The following is a 23,983-nucleotide window of genomic DNA, read 5'->3' as shown; positions in this document are numbered from 1 at the left end:
CCCAAGGATCAACGTGACACACAGTGTTCTAGGTTCTTTATGACCCTTCACAAAGGTTCTGCAAGCTCTGATGGTCTGTGGCAGTGGAGCTCAGCTTCCTTGCCTGTATAGATGCCGGGATGTTTCTGGGGTCTGTGTCTGTGCCCTTCCTTCCTATCTATCTGCAAGGGACTCTGACTCCGGAGGAGGTAACTCACTCCTTCAGTGAAGCCCTCCCCATCTCTCCTGTGTCTCCACAGCACTGGAGACCTGGACAAACTCACCCCTCCCTTCCTCCCTCTCCTCCTACCCGCTCCCTATCTCCCATGAGAGTTTCTTGGAGCTGCAGTCTGGATACGCTCCTGTTTGCTGGTGACCTTGCTGTGATTCTGCCAGCACCTGGTAGAGACCTCCAGCACATTTAATTTTGGTTCTCCCCCCTCCAAGAGAAGCTCTGCAACAGTTCAAGATTTTGTTGTGTGGAGAACAAAAGTCAGGTTGAGGACATGCGGCTGGAAATGTATTTTCTTCTGAAGAAACTTAACAGGCACAAGGAACAAGCAACTGATGTCCTTATACTGCAGGTGAACACCCCCATGGCACTGAGTCTTGTTTGCTGGGGATAGAGAAGTGGGTGCTGTGTCTGGCCCCTGTGGAGATGCTCATGTGGTAAAGGCTGGTGCTGGAGGGCCAGGGTCTGCATCCTGGCATGGACTGGCTGTGTGGGATGTGACTTGAGTCTTCAGCCAAGGCAACAGGGACAACAACATTTCCTTCCTCTGCTTTATCTCCTGGTCACAAGTCCTGGTGGAAGAGCTGCTCCTTCTCCACTGCTCTATGGAGCTTAGCACAAGAAGTGAGGATAGGAGAAGATCTGAATGTTGGTAGAGATACTGCCCAGCTAGTTGCAGGTTGATGCTGGACAGCAGGGGATGGCGCTCTGGGTAATGAGCATGTTTTCCAGGCTGTTTGGAGGAAAACCTCAGCCAAGAGGCTGGAGGCTACCAATGCTCTTGCAGGGTTCCTGCTGAGGCAGCTGGCTCTGCTGTTCTCTATTTTCCACCCCCCAAAAAAGTATGTGATCAAAGGGAGCCCTGTGGCAGCCTGAGGGCTCTGGAGCATGATTATCTCTCTGGTTTCATGAGAAGAACAAAGAGTTTGGCATCTGAGAATGAACACAGATTTTCTCTTCAGCTTGGCCATGCTGCAGCAGGAAAACAATGTTGTGGTCTCCATGGCGAGGCTCTAGCCTTTTTGGAGCTGTGTACTTGTGCCAGAGTCGTGACAGGCACATTCACAGGTGCCATGTTCTGAATGAGGCGCTTGGTAGCTGCTGTGACCCTGCCCAGAAGGAGCCGGGGGAAGGTCTGTGATTTTCTCATTCTTTTCCTATCTACCTTCCTCTTTGTGCTTGCATCTGAATGCAGTAGCAGAAATTTGTTGAGGCAGTGCAGGGTTTTCACCTGCTCGTCTTACTCCAAGGGCAGCAGGTGCTAGTCAGTGTGGAGCAGGCTGAACTTGCCTGTGCCCTGTGGATGGGTCATTTCCCAGTCTGAGCTTCCCAGCCCCAGGGACAGTCAGTCCTTTGCCTTCTTCCACACAAAGTGAGAAGAGATTGCTCCCTGGCAGCTCAGAGCAGACCCTGGATCATTCTCATGCTTGTTTCTGCTCTTTCCTGCACAATTCTTTTCCTGATTCAATTTTATTTTTATTAAATTGTGTCAACAAAGTCCAAGGTGACTTGCTCAAGTGCACGTCATGACTTTTCCTTGCAACACTGATTTTGCCCAATCTGCTTAGTTCAATGACTTCATTTAAAAAAAAAGAGCAAAAACTAAATAAAGCCCAAACAAACAAAAAACCCCAAACAATGAACAAACAAACAAAACCCCCAAAACCAAACCAACCAAACAAAAAAAAGAAACACAAAAAACCCCACAAAGCGTACCAAGACAAATACAGCAAATAGCCACTTGCAACATCTTTGGAGCTGCATCAAATCCAGCTTTATGTGTATGAAGTTTTGATTTCTTCCCCCTCATGCACTGCACAGCCATGGCTTTTGCACAGCACTGATGAGACAGATAGGGCAGTTTACCCCTGGGAACACCAAAGTCTCACCGAGGATGTTGCTTCAGATCAGGGTTGCTTCAGATCAGGATTTAAGCAAAAATCTTGGTTCAGAGGCAGAGTTTCGGTGAGGTGGTGGCCAGTGAGCAGTAACTCAGGCTGCAGTGACTGAGCTGTGACAGTGCAGCCTCTCTGGAGAAAAGAGAGAAGGGGCCAGTGTGGATGCCTGCCCACATCGTGGTGGCAGTGCCTGGACACCACTCTGGGCTGTCACAAACAGGCCCAGGAGGTATAAAGCAAGGGCAAAATTCCTTCTGAAACTGCCCTCTCTGTGTCCATTCTAGGCACTTCTGCCCCACTGATGTTCTCATTGAAGGCACTGGGAAGGTTTTTTCCATTAGCCTTCCTGGAATGGGACTGTGCCTTACCAAGGAACAAAGAAGGTCACCCCACCACCCTTCTTCTGGAGGAGCACTAACCTGCAGCTCTTCTCTCCCTCCATTCCCTACTTGAGGAACTTCTTTGAGAGCTGTGCTCTTTTTTCATGCACAGGTGAAACTCACCAGTGAACTCAAAAAGGAACTCGGGTTGGGATCAGACAGATGGGACTTTGCAGAATAAAGCTGGGCTAAAAAATGTCCATGTTGCTTCAGGCAGGGCAAAAGAATAATGCAGCAAAAACTACCAACCTCATGAAACTGGCATGCCAGCGTGACTGGTTGCACTAGGCAAGAAAAGAAAAACACTTTTAAATTTAATCAACATTTTTAAAATAAGCAGAAATAGGCCTTTAATCAAAGCTGTACTTTGACTGAGGAGGATGGAGACAGGGATGCCTCCCAATCTGGAAATGTGCAGTCTGCTCAGACACTGCCATGAGGGAGTGGGATGTGGCCTGGCCTTGATCCTCATGCTGCTGTGGTGGCTCAGACTGGGTCAGGACAGTCTGCTAGGGCCAAAAAAAAAGAGTCCTGCCATCTCTCTGCCTCCTGAGGAAGCTTCTCAGGGACCAGGATGAGTTTTAAGTGAGAACATTAAAATGGTTCAGAGGCTGCATCATTTGCATTTTCCAAAAAAGGCACGAACCCCTGCTTTCCTTAGGGAGAATGCTAAGGTGATGGCAGAAGTGGTGAGTGAAGCACAGCCTGTGGCCAGGAGCAGGATCTGCCCCTGCCTTCCCCCATGGGAGAGGAGCCAGAGGAAATTCAAGTGGGCATCTGGAGACAGTTAGGTTGTTGCACTAGTTTGCCCTGTTCCTCCTGCATGTATAAAACAAAAATGAAGCAGCCTCTTAGCAAAACAATCACATGGTAGGATGCAGCCAGTCCCAGCAGCTCCAAAAACTTTTTCAGGACAATGAGGTACTGCCATAGCCCTCCTGGGATCGTGGCTGGGGGCTGAAAGATGTGTCCTTGCCTCACGTGAAAGTCCCATTTACCTGATGATTTATGAAACGTGGCTCACGCCCTGATTGCCCCTTCTTCTCATCTGGATAAGGTTGTGGTGTTGTGGCAGCCTCACCTGCCACATTATTCAGAGTGATGTGGGCTGCTGGCAGAAGAGGCATGTTGCACAGCAGCTGCAGGTCAGACCCAGGTATCAGCAACCCAAATCTTATGCAAGAGGATGGAAAAGGGCATGGAACTGCAGGCCACCCAGCAGCTCCATCACCTAGGAGAGGTAATTTACTTTTTTCTCACCGCCTCTGTGAGTGGTGACTTCTCCAACCAAGCAGTCACCTGTCTTCAGGGGAAAGCACATGACATGTTGGGTGACTGCAGTGGCACCTCTTGGGCAGCATGCAGAGAGAGTTGTGAAGCATGAGCCCTGTCTGCCTGACCCAGCTGGACAGGACAGTGATGCTCCAGCCCTGAGTGGGCTCCATGTGGGGACAGCGCTCTGACAGAATCCTCAGGCTCCCACAGGGAGCTTTTCCCCAGACCCTCCAGCTTTCATGGATGCAGGAAGCTCCAGCATATGCTGCTGCTGCAGTGAGCAGAAAATCAGCAGGGAGTCTGCTGTGCCCTGATCAGCCGGTCACGGCTCTGAACAAGACACACAAGCCTTGGGGCTACTTGGCTGTCATTAAAATGCTGTGGATGGAAGGAAAAGTCTAATTGACTAAACAACAGCCTGCACTGTGTAATTAAACTAATTGTGGCTCTACCTGCATGGGTCAGAAGTAATTTTTGTGGCTGTTAAATCACTGACAAATAAGAGGTGGGGAGGTGTGTGAAAGTATTTCTTACATATGTTTCCATAGGTCATTTTGCTGTTTCATTTCAGGCAATTTTATGCCCTTGAAATTTTTGGTTTCTGTCAAATTTGAGGAGATGATTGTTAATATTTGATGCTGAAGCAGGGAAAAGTAAAAAGGTCACTGTTGTTAGCAACAGTGTTTCAGTGGCAGCAATACTTTTGAAGTGCTATTTTCTTATTTGAAGCGAAATCCCTCAGAAAAAAAAAAAAAAGTCTGTTGGCCAGAATGCGTTTCAGCTCTGCACCCCCTGGGGACATGGCAATTGTTTTTATTGACTTGAGCATCAGAAGACCAAGCCTTCTATACAACTTGGTAAAACACAGGTCACTCCCTCACTGCCAGGAATTTATGGCATTAGCTTTCATGGATTGCTTGGAAGGTTCTGGCTTCAGAATATGGTGCATTTGGAAGAAGTTGAATGAGAAACCTGCTATAGTGTCACGTTGAAACTTTGACCTTGTTTTCAAGTCCTTGCAAAGCAGAGCCACCTCCATCTTGCAGCTCTGCTCTTATTGATTATCATTTTGAGTCCTTCAGGCATTTTGTTGTGCCCAAAGCACTGTGTGCTTTTCAGAACAAATAATCTGACATGACAGAGAGCTGCTGAACTGACTCTGCTCCCTCTGTGTTGTCAGCACAGGACAAAGCTTTGTGCTCCTGCTGGAGGAGACACGTGGGGATAAGTGGAGGGGCTGACATTTTGTCCCAGTAGGATTTTTTCAGCATGTGAGCAACACACTTGGCCTGGGGAGGCTGATGCCTGTGTTTTTGCTGGTCAGGGCTATGTGTCTGGGGAAGGACATGGCACAGCTAGGCTGTGAGACATGCACAAGCCCTTCTGTCCTAACCATCCATCACTGCAGAGACACAGGACAGTAGGTGGGATGGATCCTCAGTGGGATCCTCTTGCCTGTTTTTCTATTTCTTGACTGTGAAGAAACCTCTATAAATCTAGCTTACTCTTTCTGAGCTGGAGATGAAGGACCTCACTTTGCAGGTAAGAAGAAATTGCCAGTGTGGTCTGCTGCTCCATCATCTTACCCCAAGTCTAGGAAATATGAGGTGTAACCATCTAGCTGCAGGATCACCCCAGAACTGTGGCAACAGGAACAGGGAAAAGAACACAGGGAGAGCAGGATATAGAAATACTTTTCAAAGAAAACAGCTTACCTTCTGTTTTTTGCCTACAGAAAAGAAAAGAAGTGGGTCTAAATGGCTCCTACTGAGTCAAATTTGTTATGTCCCCAGGCATAGCTTATTACCCTGACTTAGCCCAGCTCTGAGTTCTTCCCAAGGGTTTTGGTGCTATTTCTTCTATTTTGATTTATTAATTTTCTTTATTTTACTTTATTCCTACATGTTCTGTATAATCTTTTTCTTGCTGCCTTGATGAGGAGCCAGGAGCTGGTGTGACAATGCTATCACAAGGTGTAGGACAGAACTAGGATCTGTCAACCAAAGGCTTTGCTCTGAGTGTCCTGCAATGGTCTCTTCTGGCATCTGCCTCATGGGCTATGTGAAATGGTCTCTCCTCCCCAGAAACCATTTTCATGCTGCCTCTTACTGCTGGGCTTGGTGCAACCATCCTGGGGCTAGAGGAGTGAGGGTGAGGCTTGGTGTGGGCTCCATAGCTCAGGGAGCTTGGTTACAGACTTTGTCCCACAGTAAGGGGATTTCTGCCTTCTCCACTGACTTATCAGAAGGAATTACAGATATTTCCTGGTTCAGCCATTCCCTTCACAGTTGATAGACTTTTTCTAACCTCAGTGATGAATTCTGTAGGGGAACAAAATCCACCTGCTGTAATCATGGGATGCCTACTGTACTAAGGAGGAATCATACTGCCATTGGGCCTGGACTTAGGAGACCATCTCTGTCCAGTACACTTTGGAAATGCCAGTTAATGAGTCCCCCAAACATCCCATGGGACAAATGGGTACTGTTTCTTTATGAGACTAGACTGCCAAGTCTAGAAAGAAGCTCAGGTAAGGTCAGCTTTCCCTGCTAGAGCATGACACCTCTTTACATTGATTTGTTTCCTGATATACCCATTTTGGTTTTCTTTTTGTTTGTTTGTTTTCTGTTGTTTGCATCTATGAATGTTTTTGTCAACAGACTTCTCTGGGAGATTGTAGCACTGATCACCCTCAGGACCCCTGGTGAGGATTAAATTTGTCTCTGTAAAATGGGCTGAGAGGTGGGTGAGAGCAAACCCCATGCCAGTCCTGTCTTCTGTGCTGGCTGAGGGCAGATGCTGAGGGGAGAGGATAAAACCAGGAAAAGTAGAGAGTGTTATTTCCTTGTAGGAGTCCCTCAACCTCCAGCAACTTCCAGCTCAAGGTTTTGCAGAATTGCAGTAGTAGATTCTGGTGGATTTTCCTTCCATTATTTATCCCCTTAATTTCCTCTTCTAAAGTCATATAAACTCTCAGCATCCAGCATGTCCTGCAGTGGAGAGTCTTGCGCTATAGCTACACATTTTCTGGAATATCACCTCTTGCTCTTTTTGAACCTACCACCTGCTGGTCATGGTTTAATCCCTTGCAGTTCTTGTGTCAGAAATGGTGAATACTTGCATTCTATGAAACTGATACATTTATAGGCCCCTGCCAGCTCCCTCTTCCACAGAACAATGGATCCTGTTTCATTTATACTCTCTTCACATGGAAGTTACTCCACTCTTTTAAGCAGCCTTTTGGCTCTCTTCCATGCCTTTTTCTAACTTTGCAATAGCTTGTGTGACAGGAAGAGAGAACTGCACTTATTTTTCAAGACACGAGTGCAATATTGGGTTAGACACAGATGTAGTAACATAGTCTGCTCTCACTCTCTTTCCAAATTGTTTTGGTGTGATGGTTATATACTTCTTGGGAACTAAAATCAATGCAAGTATTAACTAATTTTTTTAGTTGGGCTTATGCAATTAATCATCAGGACTTTGAAATCCTGACTTAATGGGATTTCAGTGCTTCACAGGCTGGCTCTAGTCACAGTGAGCACAAGCTGAATACACCTGAGGATTACAGAACCACATGCAACATGGTGCACAGGGAGGAGCTGAGCAGTGATTGCCTTACCAGATGCTGCAGGTGCACAGCTGTGGACACAGCTGTGTTGCTGCTGCGGTGAGGGATAAATGCATGGGGTTTGCAAGTGCAGCACATCCCTAGCAGAGGTGCTGCTGCAAAGCTGTGCTTGGCTGGCTGGGCCACGCAAACTCTCAGATGGCTCTGTGACTACTGCACTCAGTTTTGGACCCCGGACCTGGGAGCTCTGGCACCTTCATCCTGCCCTCCTCCACTGTCACTCAGACAGGACAGATAAATTTCTGTGCTGTGTTGTGGGTCACCCACAACCTGTGGTTTTGCTGCATGCCTACTGGTCGCAAAAGCTCTTCCTGCAGAGCACTGGGATGAGGAGCAGATGAGAGGTTAGGGCTTTGTTATGTACTAGTAACAAATAAGTCTGACACACCACATTGACACAGGACACCTTCCTTCTCTCCTTTCTCACCAGGAGCTTTGCCCAGTGCTTCCCATCCTTTTTTCTCGTGGCCAGGCCAGAAACTGCCTTCCTGCTCCTCCAGCCCCTCAGCAAGAGTGGACGTACTTCTGAGGCACCATGGGCAAGATGGACAACACCTCCGTGGAGCTGAGCTCTCCTTCTGAGGTGAAGCAGGCAGCCCTGGAGGAGCCAGAGCCCATCAGCCCTGAGGCTGTGAGCACCAAGAAGAAGAAGAAGAAGGAGATCCCAGACAGAGGTTCCTGGAAGGGGAAATTTGACTTCTTGCTGTCTTGTGTGGGCTATGCTATCGGTCTGGGCAACGTCTGGCGCTTCCCTTATCTCTGTGGCAAAAATGGAGGAGGTGAGAGAAATGCACAACGAGCAGTCTTGTACCCGAGCAGGTTTTGGCTTGGTGTGGGTCTGGGCAAATGGGTGGTCCTCCAGCTGAGAGGTGGGAGTTATTAACTTGTCCAGAGACAAGTTTCCATTGTCTGTGGGCTTTACTGGCAAGTGCAGGCTGGGAAGAAGCAGTCCAAAGGAATAAAACAAGCAGTTTGAGTCCTGTCATGCTTGTGCAGTCCAAATTTGCAGGGCTACAAAAACAAACAAACAAAAAAAGCATGTGGGCTATGCACAAATAGACACCCAGTTGGATATTGGGGCACCTCCAGAGAAACCAGTTTGCACCAGAAGCCAAAAGTTGGCTTCTCCCCAGTCTAGTGTGTTCTCAAGGAAATTCTCCCTGCTCAGCTACAGAATCTCTGCACAACTTGGATCAACTCAGAAAACACACTTCTATGCCTCAGCTCCCCTCTCAAATGGTGCTCTTTCTTCTGGCTTGTCAGGGAGATGCTTTTGTGGAGGGGAGTACAGGCAGGTGTCAGTAGAGCAGAGGCTCTTTCTTCTCACTGCATGCTGAGCTCTCCCATTGCTTGTGCCTGTTACTAAAACAGCCTTCCTTCTCCCCTTTGAAGAGCTGCTCACTTCCTTGAACCATTTTACAGACTTCCCATGCAAGTCCAAACCCCCTTTCCTCACCCCTAAGGCTGTATATATAATTTTAGTTTTTGCCTGCTAGTCTTCCCACATTGCTCTTTGCTTTCCTCTTAGCTCTTCCTGGCCTGGAGTCCCCATCCCAAGTGCCACACTCATTCATGCTGCTCCGAGGGTCTCTTCTCATGTTTCTTCTCCATGTCTTTTTATTTTCCTTTTGTCTTTAGCTGTCATAACTTCTCATATCACCAGCCCATTTCTGCTGTTGCAGGCAGTGTAGGATGCTCTTCTCCTCCAACCCTGGAAAAGCAATTCCCCTGAAGCAATGTCCATTTAACTTCGTGGCATTTAAGGGTATCTGGGCCCTTTCTCTGAATCGTGTGGAGTGAGTCCTAGCAGGAGACCAGAAAGTTAGCAATTTTGACAAGATTTCTAACTGACCATGTTGTTTTCATAGAGCTGTAGAATCATAGGATGGTCAGGGTTGGAAAGGACCTTAAAGATCAGCCAGTTCCAAACCCACTGCCAAGAGCAAGGACACCTTCCAGTAGTTGCTCAAAGCCACATCCAACCTGGCCACGAACATTTTCAGGGATAGGACATCCCCAGCTTCTTTGGGTTTTGTGGAGAGGTGGAAATGTGCAGCTGAACTGAGTGAGGTTTACGGGAACATCGAGGTCTGCCATAGGGAGCCTGTGCCACCAATGCCAGAGCCACGGTGCAGGTTTGTCATCTTTGTCTGGCCACACTCTGACTGCTAGCTCTCCTCGTAGAACATTTCCCCCGTGGCTGGATCCCAGCACTGGTTGTTAGCCAGCATCTGCCCTGTGGTTGCTGTGTCATCTCAAGTCTCACACCAGCTCTGTGCTGCCCGTCACTGTCTCCTCACACATAAATGTGGGGATGACAATGCCTGTAATTAGATGAGGGGTGTAGTGAAGCTAAAATCAATCCTACATGTAATGTCAGCTGAGAACCTAGGACAGAGGGTGCTGTAGAGGTGTGGAGCGCTATTTTTAGCATTAGCAATGGCACACGGGCTGATCTCTGCCCTGACAGCCGCGGGCACGCACAGAGCGCAGCCGGCTGTGAGCAGAAACGCCCGGCAGATGAAATGCGGGCATTGGTTCCTGCCTGCTCGCAAGCCCCTGCCTCCCCTGCCCGCTTCGTGCCGTTCGTGGCAGCCTGGATGGCTCCTTCCCCTCGTCCTGCCGGCGGGGGCTGCTGGCAGGCGCTAAGCTCCCGCAGCCGGCTATAAGCTCTGCTCGCTGGGCCGGGCGGCGGAGCTGCCGCTGGGCCGGGCGCAGGAGCTGCCTTGAGCCATGCGGAGGAGCTGCTCTCAGCCGGGCGGAGGAGCTGCCCTGGGCCGGGCGGAGCAGCTGCCCTGAGCCGTGTGGCGGGGCTGCCCTGAGCCGGGCGGCGGAGCTGCCCTGAGCCGGGCGCAGGAGCTGCCGCTGGGCCGGGCGGAGGAACTGCCCTGAGCCGGGCGGCGGGGCTGCCCTGAGCCGGGCGGCGAGGCTGCCCTGAGCCGGGCGGAGGAGCTGCCGCTGGGCCGGGCAGAGGAGCTGCCGCTGGGCCGGGCAGAGGAGCTGCCGCTGGGCCGAGCGGCAGAGCTGCCGCTGGGCCGGGCGGCGGGGCTGACGCACGGCAGCGTCAGCGGGAGCCGGAGCGGAGCGGCGAGGCGGGGGCGCACGGCAGCTCCTTCGCAAGCGGGTGGGCACCGCCTCGGCTCTGCCTCGACGGAGGAGCCTCCGGAGCGCAGCAGACTGTGGGTGGAACTCTAATTTTAGCGTCGTGCATGTGCGCTGCTCAGAGCACGGTCGTGTGGGCTGCTTCCATTACGCACAGGCAAATTGAACTGAATGGAAATATTGTCGTCTCACTTACCGCTGTCGCATTGCATCGGCTCACGGCTGGTTTGCTCGGCGCAGGGAGCCCAGGGCACGGCAGCCCAGCGCTCGGCCCATCCGCTGCGGGGAGCAGGCTTCACCCAAAGTGATGCTGGGCTCCCTGCTGGCCCTTTTCGCAGCTGGATGTGCCCAGCTGTGCTCATGGCTCCAGCCTCTATGCCGATCTCTAACCTTATAAAGTCCCTCTGATCTCAACAGAATTGTTCCAGACTCCAAATTCACTCTAAATGCAGCTCAGTACATGCTAAAAATTGCCTGCGAGATCCTAAGCTTGAATAACTTGAGAGAAAAACATTCCTTTAAATAAGCATCCTGCAATGCTAATTTGCGCACCAAGACTCAAAACAAGAGTGTAACAGCTTGTAATGCTCAATTTTTGATTCGTGGGCAGTGTTCCCTGTTTTAAGGACTAGCATTAGGAGCAGACAGATTTGGGGCTGCACAGTGAGCTCCAGGGGCTATTGATCCTTCCTTGCCTCCAAGGGTCAGTGCTCTGAGCAGGACCAACGTCATCACCTCTGACACCCATGGATCTGGAGACAAGCTGGGACTTTCACAAGGTCATGCACAGCCGTATTTTGTACCGGCCTGCAAAATTTAGATACAGATTTCAGAACTGATTTCCCATCTGGCTGTACAGGACCTAGGATCCATGCCTGCTTGGGGACCTGGCCCTCCAGAGTGGCAGTGTCATTGCCAACAGCCCTCAGCTCAGGGAAGTGGTCTGGTTTGTAGATTTTCCACTATTCTTGAGAATCAAGCCAGGATAAAAACTTATGTCCAAAAGGGTTTTTTTGTTTGTTTGTTTGTTTGTTTTTCTTAACAGTCTAATAAGATCCTTCACATACAAACCTTCCTGACCTGCTGTAGATGAGAAGTGCAGGATCATCAGAGCTGCAGCCAAATTTCATGAATTGCTTGCACAGAAGCGAGGAAGAGACTTGCACTGCTGCTAAGCTCAGCCTCCAAACTGCACAGCAGCAGGGTGGCAGCAGCCTCGGAGCAGACACTGGCTTCCCACAGGGCTCTCAGGAGGCTGGACCTGGCAGGCTGTGCTGTCTAGCTAGCACACAGGGGAGGCTGCTGAGCAGGCACAGTGATGCCCAAAGCTGTTCTCTCCTGTGCACCAGGCTGCTGGTGAAGCCGAGAGCCTGTGCTTCCATGCCAGCTTGTGATTCAGGTTCATGGTCACTGAGCTGCTGGCACAGAGAGTGTTTTCTCCCCACCACCCAGTGCCAGCTCCTCTTGCATGCTGCCTCCCATGGACTCCCGTGCTGAGTGCTGGCACCTGCCTCTCCCAGCTGGGTTCAGTCCGTGCTTGGCAGGCAGATGTCCCCAGCTGGGTGTCCCCTGAGCCAGCATCCCTGGCTGTGCTTGGCTGCTTCCCTGCCCTCAGAGAGCAGCTGCTGGAACCTGGCTCTGCTGGGTGCAAGCTGGGCCACAGCTCTCCAGAGTGGCTTTGCTCGCTGGCTCCATGTTTGCTTTCCTGCAATTATCTGGAGAAGAAGACTCAGACTGACAGCTCAGCCCTAAGGCTGGTGCAGGAATCAGTGCTGTCCTGAGCACAGCCAGCTTCTGGGCAAACTGAGTGTCCTCCCTCTGTCCCCAGTGAGCATCTTCTGCAAAAGTTTGTCCTCCTCAGAAATGATGGGCTTTGTCCCAGTCCTAGAAGTCAGGATGACCTGAACTTGTATAGCCTTCCAATCACACAGCAAGGCTCTCCTGTTCTAATTGCTCTTCTAAAAACTGGGTGCCAGTAATATCTCTAGTGAATGAGTGTTCTACCTCCTTTCTAGTGATGAGATGATTTCCACAGGGCCATGGAGAAGAATAATATTTTCACTAGGAATTTTAAGGGTAAAACCTAAAACACAGGTGGGGTGGTATATAGCACTGTTACAAGAGCCAATACAGTCTTGGTCACAGTTTTCTTAAAAGACTGAAACAGCTATAAACAAAGAAAGCAGTGGCCAATGCCAGATATTCCTGTGCACTATTCCCTCAAGAAGAATTGAAAGCTTCTGCAGGTAAGACAGAAAGCATCAACAAGTTACCAATGTCAGTGTCCAAGCTTTTGGGGTTGTTGTCAGATTTGGTTTAGCACTGTCTAAGCAGCTAACAAAGTGAGCCTGGCATGGCACAGCTAGTGATGCCAGTGTATATGTATACATGGTACATACACACCCACAGTGATAAGGGGAAGGCAGCTGTGACCTCAGTGGGAGACTCGCTGAACACATCAACTCCAGCTGCAAGCTGTCAACGCTGGGAGAGGCTGCTCCTCATCACATGGGTGCTGCAGAGCAAGAAACTGCAGCTGGAGGCATTTTCTTCTTGATCAAAGGGAAAACTGCCTGATAACATTGCTCCTTCTTTCAGGGGCCTTCCTCATCCCCTATTTCCTGACGCTGGTGTTTGCTGGGATTCCTCTCTTCCTGCTGGAAACTGCTCTGGGCCAGTATACCTCTATTGGTGGACTGGGAGTCTGGAGATTAGCACCCATGTTCAAAGGTACTGTGCTGTATATTTGTGACAGCAATGGCACATAACTAGAGGCAAAACCCCATTGATGGTTTGAAGGCAAATCAGCAAATCCCTGGGGGCTGGGATGGGGTGGCAGGTGAGGGGGCAGGGGGGTTCCCCTCTGTCTTTATCAAGCTGTCCTTGACCTCAATGTCTGCAGTCACTAACATCACTATGCTCTGTTCAAGCAGTTTTGTGTGGTGACAAGGGACTTTGTAGGACAAGGGACTGTGGCAGAGGGTCTCTGGTTGCAGAAGACCCTTTGTTTTCCCAAGCCTCTCTATATATGGTTACTTTAATTGCATGGGAACGCAACCTGTTGCCATGCTTGAAGTAACTGTTTTCTAGAAGCCAGTGGTGATTTAGAAATGCCTTGGATGTGGAAAAGTACAATGCTGTCAGGGAAGTGACAAGATCCTGTTTTCATGGAGTTCTGTCCATAGAGTACCAGTAGCACACTGAAAGCATTGTTCCCCCAGTGGAAATGGGTGGCTGAGACATAAGGGAATGAGCCTCTCTTGCTGACCAGCTCACTATAGCTGGTGCAACTATAGCAACTATAGCACACTCTGTGCTGATGAACTGGTTCCCTTTCTCTGGTTTTCAGAAAAACCTTGCTGTGGTGCCCATGAACTCCCTTGGGTCCTGGAGACCTGGACTGATGCTGCTCTCTGCCTTCATTTGCAGGTGTGGGACTGGCTGCCATGGTTCTGTCCTTCTGGCTGAACATCTACTACATTGTCATCATTGCCTGGGCTCTCTACTATCTCTTCAACTCCTTCACTGCGGTGAGTCACGGGCGTGTCTGCAGCATGGCATTGGCTGTGGTCTGGGTCCTCACTCCCACTTATGGGCAGTGGTTTGTTTATGACCCACGGCAGTCACTAGCTGCTTGCCATTTGTGCAAAGAGCCCCTTTCAGCATTGTGCCACACCCTTCCTGAAGAGGTTCATCAGCCCTGGAGGCAGTTTTGTGGTGCTGATGGGTAGTGATGCTTGCCCCGCTCACTTCAGTCTTTAAAACTCAGCCTGTGTTTCTGTTTTATTTCTTGGGCTGCTCGAATCTGAGCTGCACATTTCCAGAACTGGTTTTGTCAGGTTTTGTTATATCATGGTCTTATTTCTCAGGACTTACTCCTTATCTTAATTAGTTCTTATTCACTCCTCTCTTGATAAGTGATCTCCAAGGGATTTTTTTTTCCTGCTGGGAAAATGATTCAGAAAGTATCTAGACATCTGCTTGTGACTGTCCCTTAGTGTGTGCTTTGGTGTTATGGTTTATAGTGGGTTCCTCTTCCACAGCAGGGCTTTCTACCGTACAAGGTTAGAATCACATACCATATTAACTTCTTGGTAGCTGAACTATTTATTTCAGCCCAGAAACTGGTAAGAGTTTCCTTAACATAACTCTCTGAGCAACCTGAAGCCTTAAAGACATCAACCCCATGGTTCAAATGGGATCTTTTAAAATGTCATTTAGATATAACCCTGAAATGCTATTGTGGACACTGTACATCCAGTTTCCCTTTTTTTGTTCCAGCAAAACTTTCAAGTATCTATCAAGACTTTTGCTGAACTATTTTATTTGGCATTCCCAGCTGTGCTTCTACCACCACCACCACCTATCACTGTAGGGTACTGGATCTAGAACAAAATTATTGGCTGTGGGTGATTAGATGCACCCTCAGGGGTTCCCACATAAACAGAGGTCTTCCCCAAAGTAACCCATCCCAACTCCACCCTGGGCAGGATGTTTTTTAGGGTAAGGCTTTGGTACATTCAGGTGTCACAGACCCAGGTGGTGGCAGTGCTTCTATGTGCATAGGCAGATCCAGGTGTTTGGCTCAAGACCTTTTCTTTTACCAGAGAAAATAATTCCAAATTCCCAAAAGGACCTGAGTGCAATGAAAAAGCTAGGCTGATGTCTGTCCCCTGTGCCTCCTAAATTTAACTAAGAGTATTTTGAACTATAATAGAAGCCCAGCCTGCCTTCTGCAGCTTTTGTCTTCTGAAATTCAGAGGAAATGGAGCAGCAACAAACTGTCCCCCAGCCTGCCCCTCCTTGTGAGAGCTGTGCAGCTTCTCTAACATGCAGACATTGAAGAGCTGCTGTGCAGCACTGCTCAAGCCACTGCCTTTTCTTCAGTGCAGTTAGCAAATCCTCAGTGAAATCACCAGGTGAGTGCAGGGGTCTGGGTGGCCCCTGGAGTGTCACCTCCACTCCTGCAATAGTCACCATTCTGCCAGGATACCATGTTTGAGGGTATCATCTGCTGGAGTGTACTGATTTAGATGGAGCAGTGAAGGCAGCACTTAAAGGCACTTTTGGCACAAGGCACTTAAAAGACAGATAATATTTTTGAAGAGGTCTACGTTCATGGAAGAATAGAGATGGATACCAACATCCTCTTAAAGCTTTGTTGAGCTGGAGCCTCAGGTCTTATCTGCAGAGGGAAATCACCCAGAATAGCTGCTCTACATTTATCTACATGCACTGTGCTTGGGAAAAGAGGTAGCTGCTCATGTAGACATATCTGCTTTCCTCGGGCTGGCTCAGCTGTGGCACTACATGGCCTGGGTGAGTTGCCCTGCACGCTCACACAACCCCTGGCACTGCTGCTTCACTGCCTGCAGTGTCAGAGCTGGTCACACTAAGTCTGTAGTGTTGTGCTGCTGTCACACTGCTGCCCACAGTGTAAACATCTCCCAGGAATCCCTTTGTGCTGCTTGTAATCAGGGCAGTGGACAGCATCAAACAGCTACTGTCCCAGACAGTTTACTCCTGTGCTTGTGTTATAAAAGTCTGTTTCTGTAGACGACCCATTGCTTCCATTCTCAGGGCCATGCTGATTTTTAAGCATTGAAGTTGGTGTAAATGAAACATAAGAAACAAATCCCTGCTTTTTCTTTCTGCAGTAAATTCCAGCCACTTGTTGAGTGAAGCTAGCAAAAAGCTGTAATGGTTATAAACACAGTATCCCTTGATAGTATTTTAATTTGTAGATATTAATTATCAACAGTTAATTGGAAGTGGCTTTCTATGTGGGGAATTGCCAACATTTTATTGGAACTACAGTATTGCCCTAATCACATCAGATATTTTTTCCCTGAAAATCCTTGTCACAATTTATAATATTTTCAAAAATTCTTCCATTATTTTGGCTCCAAGGGCATGCCCATCCAGTGGAGCTGCCTATTATCTTTGCAAAAAAAGATGAAGGGGCTTCAGTTTAAAAGAAGCCAGATTTCACTTGGGAGCTATCCCACGAATGACAGCCCTGCTGTCCTTGTGCCGGTGCAGGACCTGCCGTGGCAGAGCTGTGGGAACGCCTGGAACACCGACCGCTGCTTCTCCAACTACTCCCTGAACGACACCACCAACCTCACCAGCGCTGTCACCGAGTTCTGGGAGTACGTCCCCAGCTGCCTACACCAGGTTTCTCCCCCTCCCTGTGGTCACTGTGCCTGCCCACCAGGGCTGTGCCTGTGCCTGTGCCTGTTGGCTGTGCTCCTTGGGCAGCTTTGGCAGAGGGGCATTACAGCCAGCCACTGGCCATGCTGGGCATGGGGTGCGCCATGCAGATGCAGGTCAGATGGACCCGCAGGCAAACAGTCTCTCCACCTCTCTTCACCTCCCTTTGTCCCATCACAATGATCCTCAGCTCTCTCCAGGGGTTTGTGTGTTCTCACACTTGTCTGCACCTGGCCCTTCACCCTCCAGCCACCTCTGTGAGCTCCAAATTCCTCAGCCCCTGACTGTTAGACTTCCTCCTAACATAGTGTCTCCCACCCTTAGGAGGAACATGCACCAGATGTCCGGAGGCCTGGGGGAGCCTGGCAGCGTCCGCTGGCCCCTGGCTGGCACGCTGGCCCTGGCCTGGCTGCTGGTCTACTTCTCCATCTGGAAGGGTGTGGAGTGGACAGGCAAGGTACAGTGTGAGGGCTGGGTCTTTTGGTGCTGCCTCTCATTGCTGCGCCGTCAAAATGTCCTCCAGGCTCAATTGTATTTAAGTGACTATAACTAATGTTGCAGTGTTCAGAGGCAAAATCACAGTAGATACTATTAAATTCCTGACATTTACCTTTCGCGGCTGTAAAAATTGCTATGATGTTTATGGTAATTTTCATTCTAAGTGTAGAGAAAACTCTTGCCTGTAAGGTCATGAGTCTGAGCATGCAATCTTTTTGGGAAGAGGCATTTTCAGAAATTACTTCTATTTCCCACTTTGGGACAGCCCTTTGAGAGAGCAAAGCTTCTTGTGGCCTCCCACTTTAGACAATCACAGTCTCTTAAATTGCCTCTGGTGCAAAAAATCTCACCATCTCCTTTGAAAATTTCCCTGCTGCCCTTTTGATATTGGTGGGAGACGTTCAGATGAGAAGCCTGTTGTTATTCCCTGTGCAGTGTTCTTCCAGGCTAGCACAGCAGAAAGGTAATTGCTTTGTTTAGTGAAACAGCAGTGCCGAGATGCTGGGATGTGTTATTTAGAGCACAGCATGGTGCAGCGGGACACTATTATGAAAGAAATAATCTAGAGGAGAGATCAGAAAGAAGCACTTCAGGGATAGGTCACCTAAGCTGTTAACTTCCCCAGTGGCTCTCAAACAGGCTTTAGCTACGCAGCCACAGCAAAGCCCTGGTGATTACTGGTGTGGGCCCTGTGATGAGGGATGGCACATACCCGAAAGATACTGAAACAGTGCTGAAAAGAAAGCAGTGGAATCAAGACAACTTGTTTTGCTTGATGCATTGCTCTAGAGAAACACCAGCTTTAGCTCTGCAAAATAAGGATGTGATTACTTAAGGGGATTAGTTCTGTGGACTAAAATTATCCCTGTGCAATTCCCTTGTCTTTGGGCATTTCATCCAGACTTTAGCATGCTACTTTTGTGATTAGTGTGTCCTTGTGTATCATTGGCAGGGAGAAACCTCAAACAGCCAGAAACGTTACAAGCATGGGGGCAGAAATGGGGGACAGAAAATGCAAGGAAATGCTGCTGAAAGTGGCTGTGCTTGAGAGCCTGTCCCCCTCACAGGAGAACATGCCAGACTCAATGACACCCTGGGCAGGGAAGGTCTCCTGGGCACTGGTGGGCTGATGGCTTCTCTCCCATGGGGTCTTTTTCAGGTGGTGTATTTCTCAGCCACCTACCCCTACTTCATGCTTTTCATCCTCTTGTTCCGGGGAGTCACACTGCCAGGAGCCAAGGAGGGGATCCTCTTCTACCTCACACCTGACTTCAGGAAGCTCTCTGACTCTGAGGTTTGTAGCCTAGTGAGGAAAGCTCTTATCTCCCAGCTGTCTCTGCATTAGGCTTCCCCAGGCACTTCCCATGAATATTGTAACTACTTAAAATAACTCTAGAATAACCCTGTACAAGAATTCATGACCCATGTCCCATAGGCTGAGACAAAACTGAGGAAAAGGTCCTTCATGGGTGGAAATCTGTGCAGCAGCTCTGCTGTACTCAAGCAGTGTTATCCACAGGGTGTGGGGAGTCAGGAGTTGTCCTGACAAAGGGACTACCCCTCTGGGCTGGGAATGCCTCATTTCAGTGACTGTCCTAGGGCTGGTGGTCTGGTCTTGTTCTGGTGGTCCCAGAGAAAGGATGATGTAGTGCTGGCATGGGGGCCTCAAAAGGAGCACAAGCACAGCAGCACACACAGCAGCAGTTTTTGGAAGTGCTTAAGTGGTGAGTGGTGGCCAGTAATGTGCTCTTGGTCACTGGCAGCAGAGAGGAGACACAGGAGGAGCAGGGATTCTTGCAAAAATGAAGTTTTTCAGGATACACAGACTCTGTTTTTCAGCAGCAATACTCCCATGGTTCCAAAGTCACCAGTCATGTGTGAGTGGGGACAGCTGGACATTTGTCACTTCCCAGCAAGGGTCCCAATGATGCCTCTTTCAGGACATTCTCTATAACTATACTACCAACTGCATTGGCTCTAATGCAGGAAACAGCATTCTCAAGACCAGAAGAGTTGTGTAAATACTACGCATTTAAGAAACAAAAAGTCTGTCTCCTTTTCTTGAACTTTCTAAGATTTAACACCTTAAGGCCCTGGGACCAGCTTTGCCAGCTGTCCTCTGCAGTTGTTTGCACAAACAGCTCCACGTTGGAAAATCAAAGACACACTAGTGGAAGAGAAATGGAGGGTGTGAAAGAAGGATGTGGGTCTCTGAGCGAAGCAGCATCCCTTGGGGGCACATGTGAGAAGGCAAACACACACACAAAGACTCAGACGATGCAAGAATCCCTTCTGATCTGCACGGGACACTGTTCATAAATGCATGACCCTTCATCCATCTACATCCATCCCATTGGAGGGCTGGGGATGTATGTCTGGTGCTGGGCCAGACTGCACTTTGATACACTTGACACATGGGAAGGCTGCAGATTCCCTACCTTCCCGTACATAAAGGGCCCTACAATAAAGCCCTGGAGAGGGGCTTTTGACAAGGCCCTGTCGTGATAGGACAAGAAGAATGGCTTTAAACTGAAAGAGAATAGCTTTAGATTAGATATTAGGAAGAAGCTCTTGACTGGGCCCTACTGACAGGGTTCCCTCAGGTCCTGGCCACCCCAGTGCATCCAAGCACACAGCTCCACGGTCTGCACCCAGTCCCCCTGCTAGCCCTGCCCTGTGCTGCTGCAGGACATGCACCTGCAGCACGGAGTCCCCTTCTGCTGCACTCCTCTTCTGGCTCCTTCTCCACAGGTCTGGATGGATGCAGCCACTCAGATCTTCTTCTCCTACGGCCTGGGGCTGGGCTCCCTCATTGCTCTGGGCAGCTACAACACTTTCCACAACAACGTCTACAGGTCAGCTGGTTTTTTTCCACCTTCCTGTGTGGCAGGGACTCCTCATGGGTGAGGCAAGGGGTTGTGGTGAATCTGCCTGATCTCTGCTGTCCCCTTGCTGGCAAGATGCAGCCTAGGGGACACATTGTGATCTCTTTAGAGAGGCTCCCTGCCTACAGGACACTTAGTATGTCACCGGTGCTTCCTGTCCAAGGCACAGGACCAGCAGGGCTTGGTCTTTTGTTTACCCCACCCTCTGCTCTTGGTGGGACCTGCAGGTAGGGTTTTTTCTTTCTTTCTCTCTTCCAGAGACTCCATTATTGTCTGTTGTATAAACTCCACCACAAGCATATTTGCAGGATTTGTTATTTTCTCTATCATTGGCTTCATGTCACACATCACGAAGAAGTCGGTGTCAGAGCTGGCCTCCTCAGGTAAGCAGAAACCCAGGTTCAAATTCAGCAGCAACCTGGGAGAACCATTTGTGTGGGGTGCTCTTGGTTCTTTCCTGACTAGGTGTGCTGAAGTTTTATTTTGCCGTAGTGAAATATTTAGGCCATTTGCTGTCTGAAACCTTCCTATGGAGAAGATACTACCTATGTTTTCAGTAGATGTGATCAAAATTTGGAGTCCCTTTTTCATACAAAATCTTGACACTGTGATCTCAGAAGAATTTTTTAACCAAGATGGGACTGTGTCTTTCTTCACAAAGACATATTTTGAAATTGCTGTCTTTCCAGAGAAAGCTTTTATCTCAAGAAACAGCCTTTTGCTGTGGGGGAAAAAAAAAAGGCACCAGGAAAGTTATAACCAGCTCTGAGTATCAGTTTATTTTTCTAGCACAGTGCTCCAATTCCATTTGGTTGCAATAATTTGATTACTTGCTTGCAGGACTTGTTTCTCCAATCCTGTCTCCCCATCCTGCCCCCATGCCTCCCACCGAGCTGGTGTGTCACAGGCACAAAGGTGCAGGTGTTCCTAGCTCCTATATGAAAACCCTGGAGTTCTTGGCTGTGATTTTTGTCTCTCTATTTAACTGTGGCACTTAGCTCAGACTTCCCATCAAATGCTTTGTAACCATGGGCTCATCCCCCTTTCATTACTGCAGGCCCTGGACTGGCTTTCCTCGCCTACCCGCAGGTTGTCACACAGTTGCCCTTGTCCCCACTCTGGTCAATCCTCTTCTTCTCCATGCTGATGATGCTGGGTCTGGACAGTCAGGTGAGACAACTCAAGGATAAAGTGGAGCAAGGTACAAAAATGTCTTCAGGTACAATTGTGGTGTCCCCTTCTGCACTTGGGACAGTGCTGAGTAGAGTGGGTTTTTCCTCTCTCATGGTGTGAGGGCTGCGCTTTCCTGCAGCATCTTGGCATTGTTGTTGATACCATCAATGAGCTGCAGCTCCCTGGCCTGGTCCATAGGTTAGCAGGGATAGATCCTGGCAGAAGGAAGGAGTCAGGCCTTGGAAAAGGCTGATGCCTGGGTACCCTGACTGCTTTGCCATCTTATCTGATGGCAAAGTTTCACAAGGTACTTGAGGGGGAAGAAGTTAGATGTAGCAAAAGGTCTCTACCATGCCCACTCGGAGCCCTCACAAAACAAACCAAAAAACATTATCTCTGCATTTTTACAGGTGGTGATAGGTTTTTTTTTTTCTGATAATTCAGCATAAAAGCTGCTACCCAGTGAAGCAGTGAATTGCAGCATGCCTTCCTTTTGAGTGTATCAAAATCAAAGGTTCCTGCAAAAACCTGTGCTTGGTCTGTCATATCCATCCTTGCTTCCCCCATGCTCTTCTCTTGCAGCACAAACCAGCAGTCCAAAATGGATGTTCTCTTGGATTACAGGTAGTGTTCATAAACCCAAGCCTACTTCACAATCAGACTCAAACCTGTTCCTGAAATGTCACACCTGCTTTCCAGGAAAATCCAATCAACCAAATCTGGTTTTCAATCGTGTCACACTCTCACATGCACTTTATAAAGCTCATGAATACATTACCACAGACATTATTTAGGAAAAAAATTCAAATAATACCTGAATGTTCTGAAAGAAACTACATTTACAGAAAAAAAAAATTATCTGCATGGATTATTCACTCAGTGCTGGTAAATCGAGACATGACAATAAGCCCTCTAAGCACTCTGTGTGGAATTTATTTGCTGCATTTGCTTCTGAAATACCCCTTAAAATTCTCCACATCCCTTCTGACAGCCAATTTCAGAGGGCAGACAGTCTGTTGGGAGGCTATCACTGCCGGGAGGGAGAGGCTGGGGGGGGAATGAAGCATCAAAAGGAAAACAAGCTTTTTAAACAGCACAGCTAAATACATGTGAAGAGGCTTTCTGTCTGCATGCTGGAGCTCTGTTTCATGCAAACACACCGGCAACACCATGGCAGCCTATGCATATGAACCAGGGACCACAGGCTGCTACAATGGCTGCAATTCCACATGCATTTTGAAGAATTCAGTTAAAAAAATTTTAAAAAAAAGGTTTTTCTACGTACTGATTACATATCTTTAGTGGCATTTGCAGATGGGGAGCAAACATTTTTCATTTGGGTCAGCAGCCCAGTTCGTCAGGCGCAGCAGGGCCGTAGGGCATTTCCTGCCCCCCAGGGCTGCTGGGCTGAGACTGTCGCTTGTCACCGGCGGGGCACGGCTCTGTAGGTACAGCGGGATGCTCGGGAGCCTAGCAAGGGAAGGGAGACTGGGCTGAGATCCTGTGCTTGTGATGCAGCCAGCAGCTCCAGCCCTTTAGTGACAGTGGGAGCAGGTCCAGCGAGTCTCCTGCAGGTGCAGCTCAACTCCATCTGCTCCTCCTGCCAGGGTGCTCTGCGGTTCCTCCAGTGGGATGAGTGACCTGTACTGACAGACACCTCCCTCCTGTGCCCTCACTCATGTGTTCCCTCTGCTCTGATCCATCCGGGCTTCAGCTCTCTCCCATCCAGCTCTCCCATCCTCTTTCATAATATTTCAGTGCTTCCTTTTAGCCTACCAGTTTTCAGGTCAGGCATTTATTGCTCAGGGGAGCTGGCAAGCCTTGTGACTGCCAGCCTGTGTCTGTCCCATGTGAGACTGCCTGGCACAGGTTGGTCATGAGGATTGCCAGCTGCCAGCAGTGAGACCAGTCTCGTGGCTCTCTGCTGCACATCTGGCAGCTGTGGTCAAACGCCCCACGGGTCCATGCATCCCAACTGGGTGCTCTGTGTGGCTGAGGGGAGAATAGCAAGCCGGTGACATTGGGAGAGGGTGGAAGAGAGACTCTCCTGTTTGCAGGGTCCCCAGGACCAGGGAAGAGAATGAGTGAATCTGACTCCATGTTCTTAGAAGGCTAATTTATTATTTTGTGATATTATATTATATTAAAGAATGCTATACTAAACTACCCTAAAGAATAGAGAAAGGATACAGCCAGAAGGCTGAACAAGAATGATAATGAAAAATCGTAGTTCTCCAGAGTCCTGACACAGCCTGACTGTGACTGGTCATTAAGTAAAAACAATTCCCATGAAACCAATCAAACAATGACCAGTTGGTAAACAATCTCCAGACCACATTCCAAAGCAGCAAACACAGGAGAAGCAATCAGATAATTAATGTTTTCATTTCTCTCTGAGGCTTCTCAGCTTCCCAGGAGAAGAATCCTGGGCAAAGAGGATTTTTCAGAAAATATTTTAGTGACACGGAGGTGCCACACCTGTGTTAACTCCCAAGCCCAGATTACTGGACCCAGCAGCTTGTGTAATGATTAGGCCCCTAAAGAGTAAAAGGAGCAAAAGAGAGAAGTTAATGGAAATAAAATGCTTGGGAAAGAAATAATATCATGGGGTGAGGCATGAAGAAGAGAAGAATGTGTGCTAAAAATTGTGGCTGGAGAGGGTTGGTGGGAAAAGCAGAATTTTTTTGGAAAGCAGACTGCAGTGGCAAGAACAGGAG

At 48.9% G+C, this 23,983-nt stretch overlaps 1 protein-coding gene across 1 annotated transcript in view; it reads left to right on the top strand.

Annotated features, from left to right (window-relative positions):
- Nucleotides 1-23,983, top strand: part of LOC119708790 (sodium- and chloride-dependent GABA transporter 1-like) — a 45,797-nt gene that overhangs the window by 1,132 nt on the left and 20,682 nt on the right. Inside the window, exons 2-10 of the mRNA XM_038155628.1 lie at nt 7,826-8,174; nt 13,096-13,227; nt 13,927-14,027; nt 16,540-16,649; nt 17,035-17,167; nt 18,368-18,502; nt 19,960-20,063; nt 20,352-20,476; nt 21,151-21,263. Of these exons, the coding sequence (XP_038011556.1) occupies nt 7,931-8,174; nt 13,096-13,227; nt 13,927-14,027; nt 16,540-16,649; nt 17,035-17,167; nt 18,368-18,502; nt 19,960-20,063; nt 20,352-20,476; nt 21,151-21,263 (1,197 nt within the window). The 5' untranslated portion in view covers nt 7,826-7,930. The remainder of the gene's footprint in view (nt 1-7,825; nt 8,175-13,095; nt 13,228-13,926; nt 14,028-16,539; nt 16,650-17,034; nt 17,168-18,367; nt 18,503-19,959; nt 20,064-20,351; nt 20,477-21,150; nt 21,264-23,983) is intronic.

Source organism: Motacilla alba, chromosome 1A, assembly GCF_015832195.1.
Source record: "Motacilla alba alba isolate MOTALB_02 chromosome 1A, Motacilla_alba_V1.0_pri, whole genome shotgun sequence".
Taxonomy (NCBI): Eukaryota; Metazoa; Chordata; class Aves; order Passeriformes; family Motacillidae; genus Motacilla; species Motacilla alba.
This window is presented reverse-complemented; position numbering and strand designations above follow the sequence as displayed.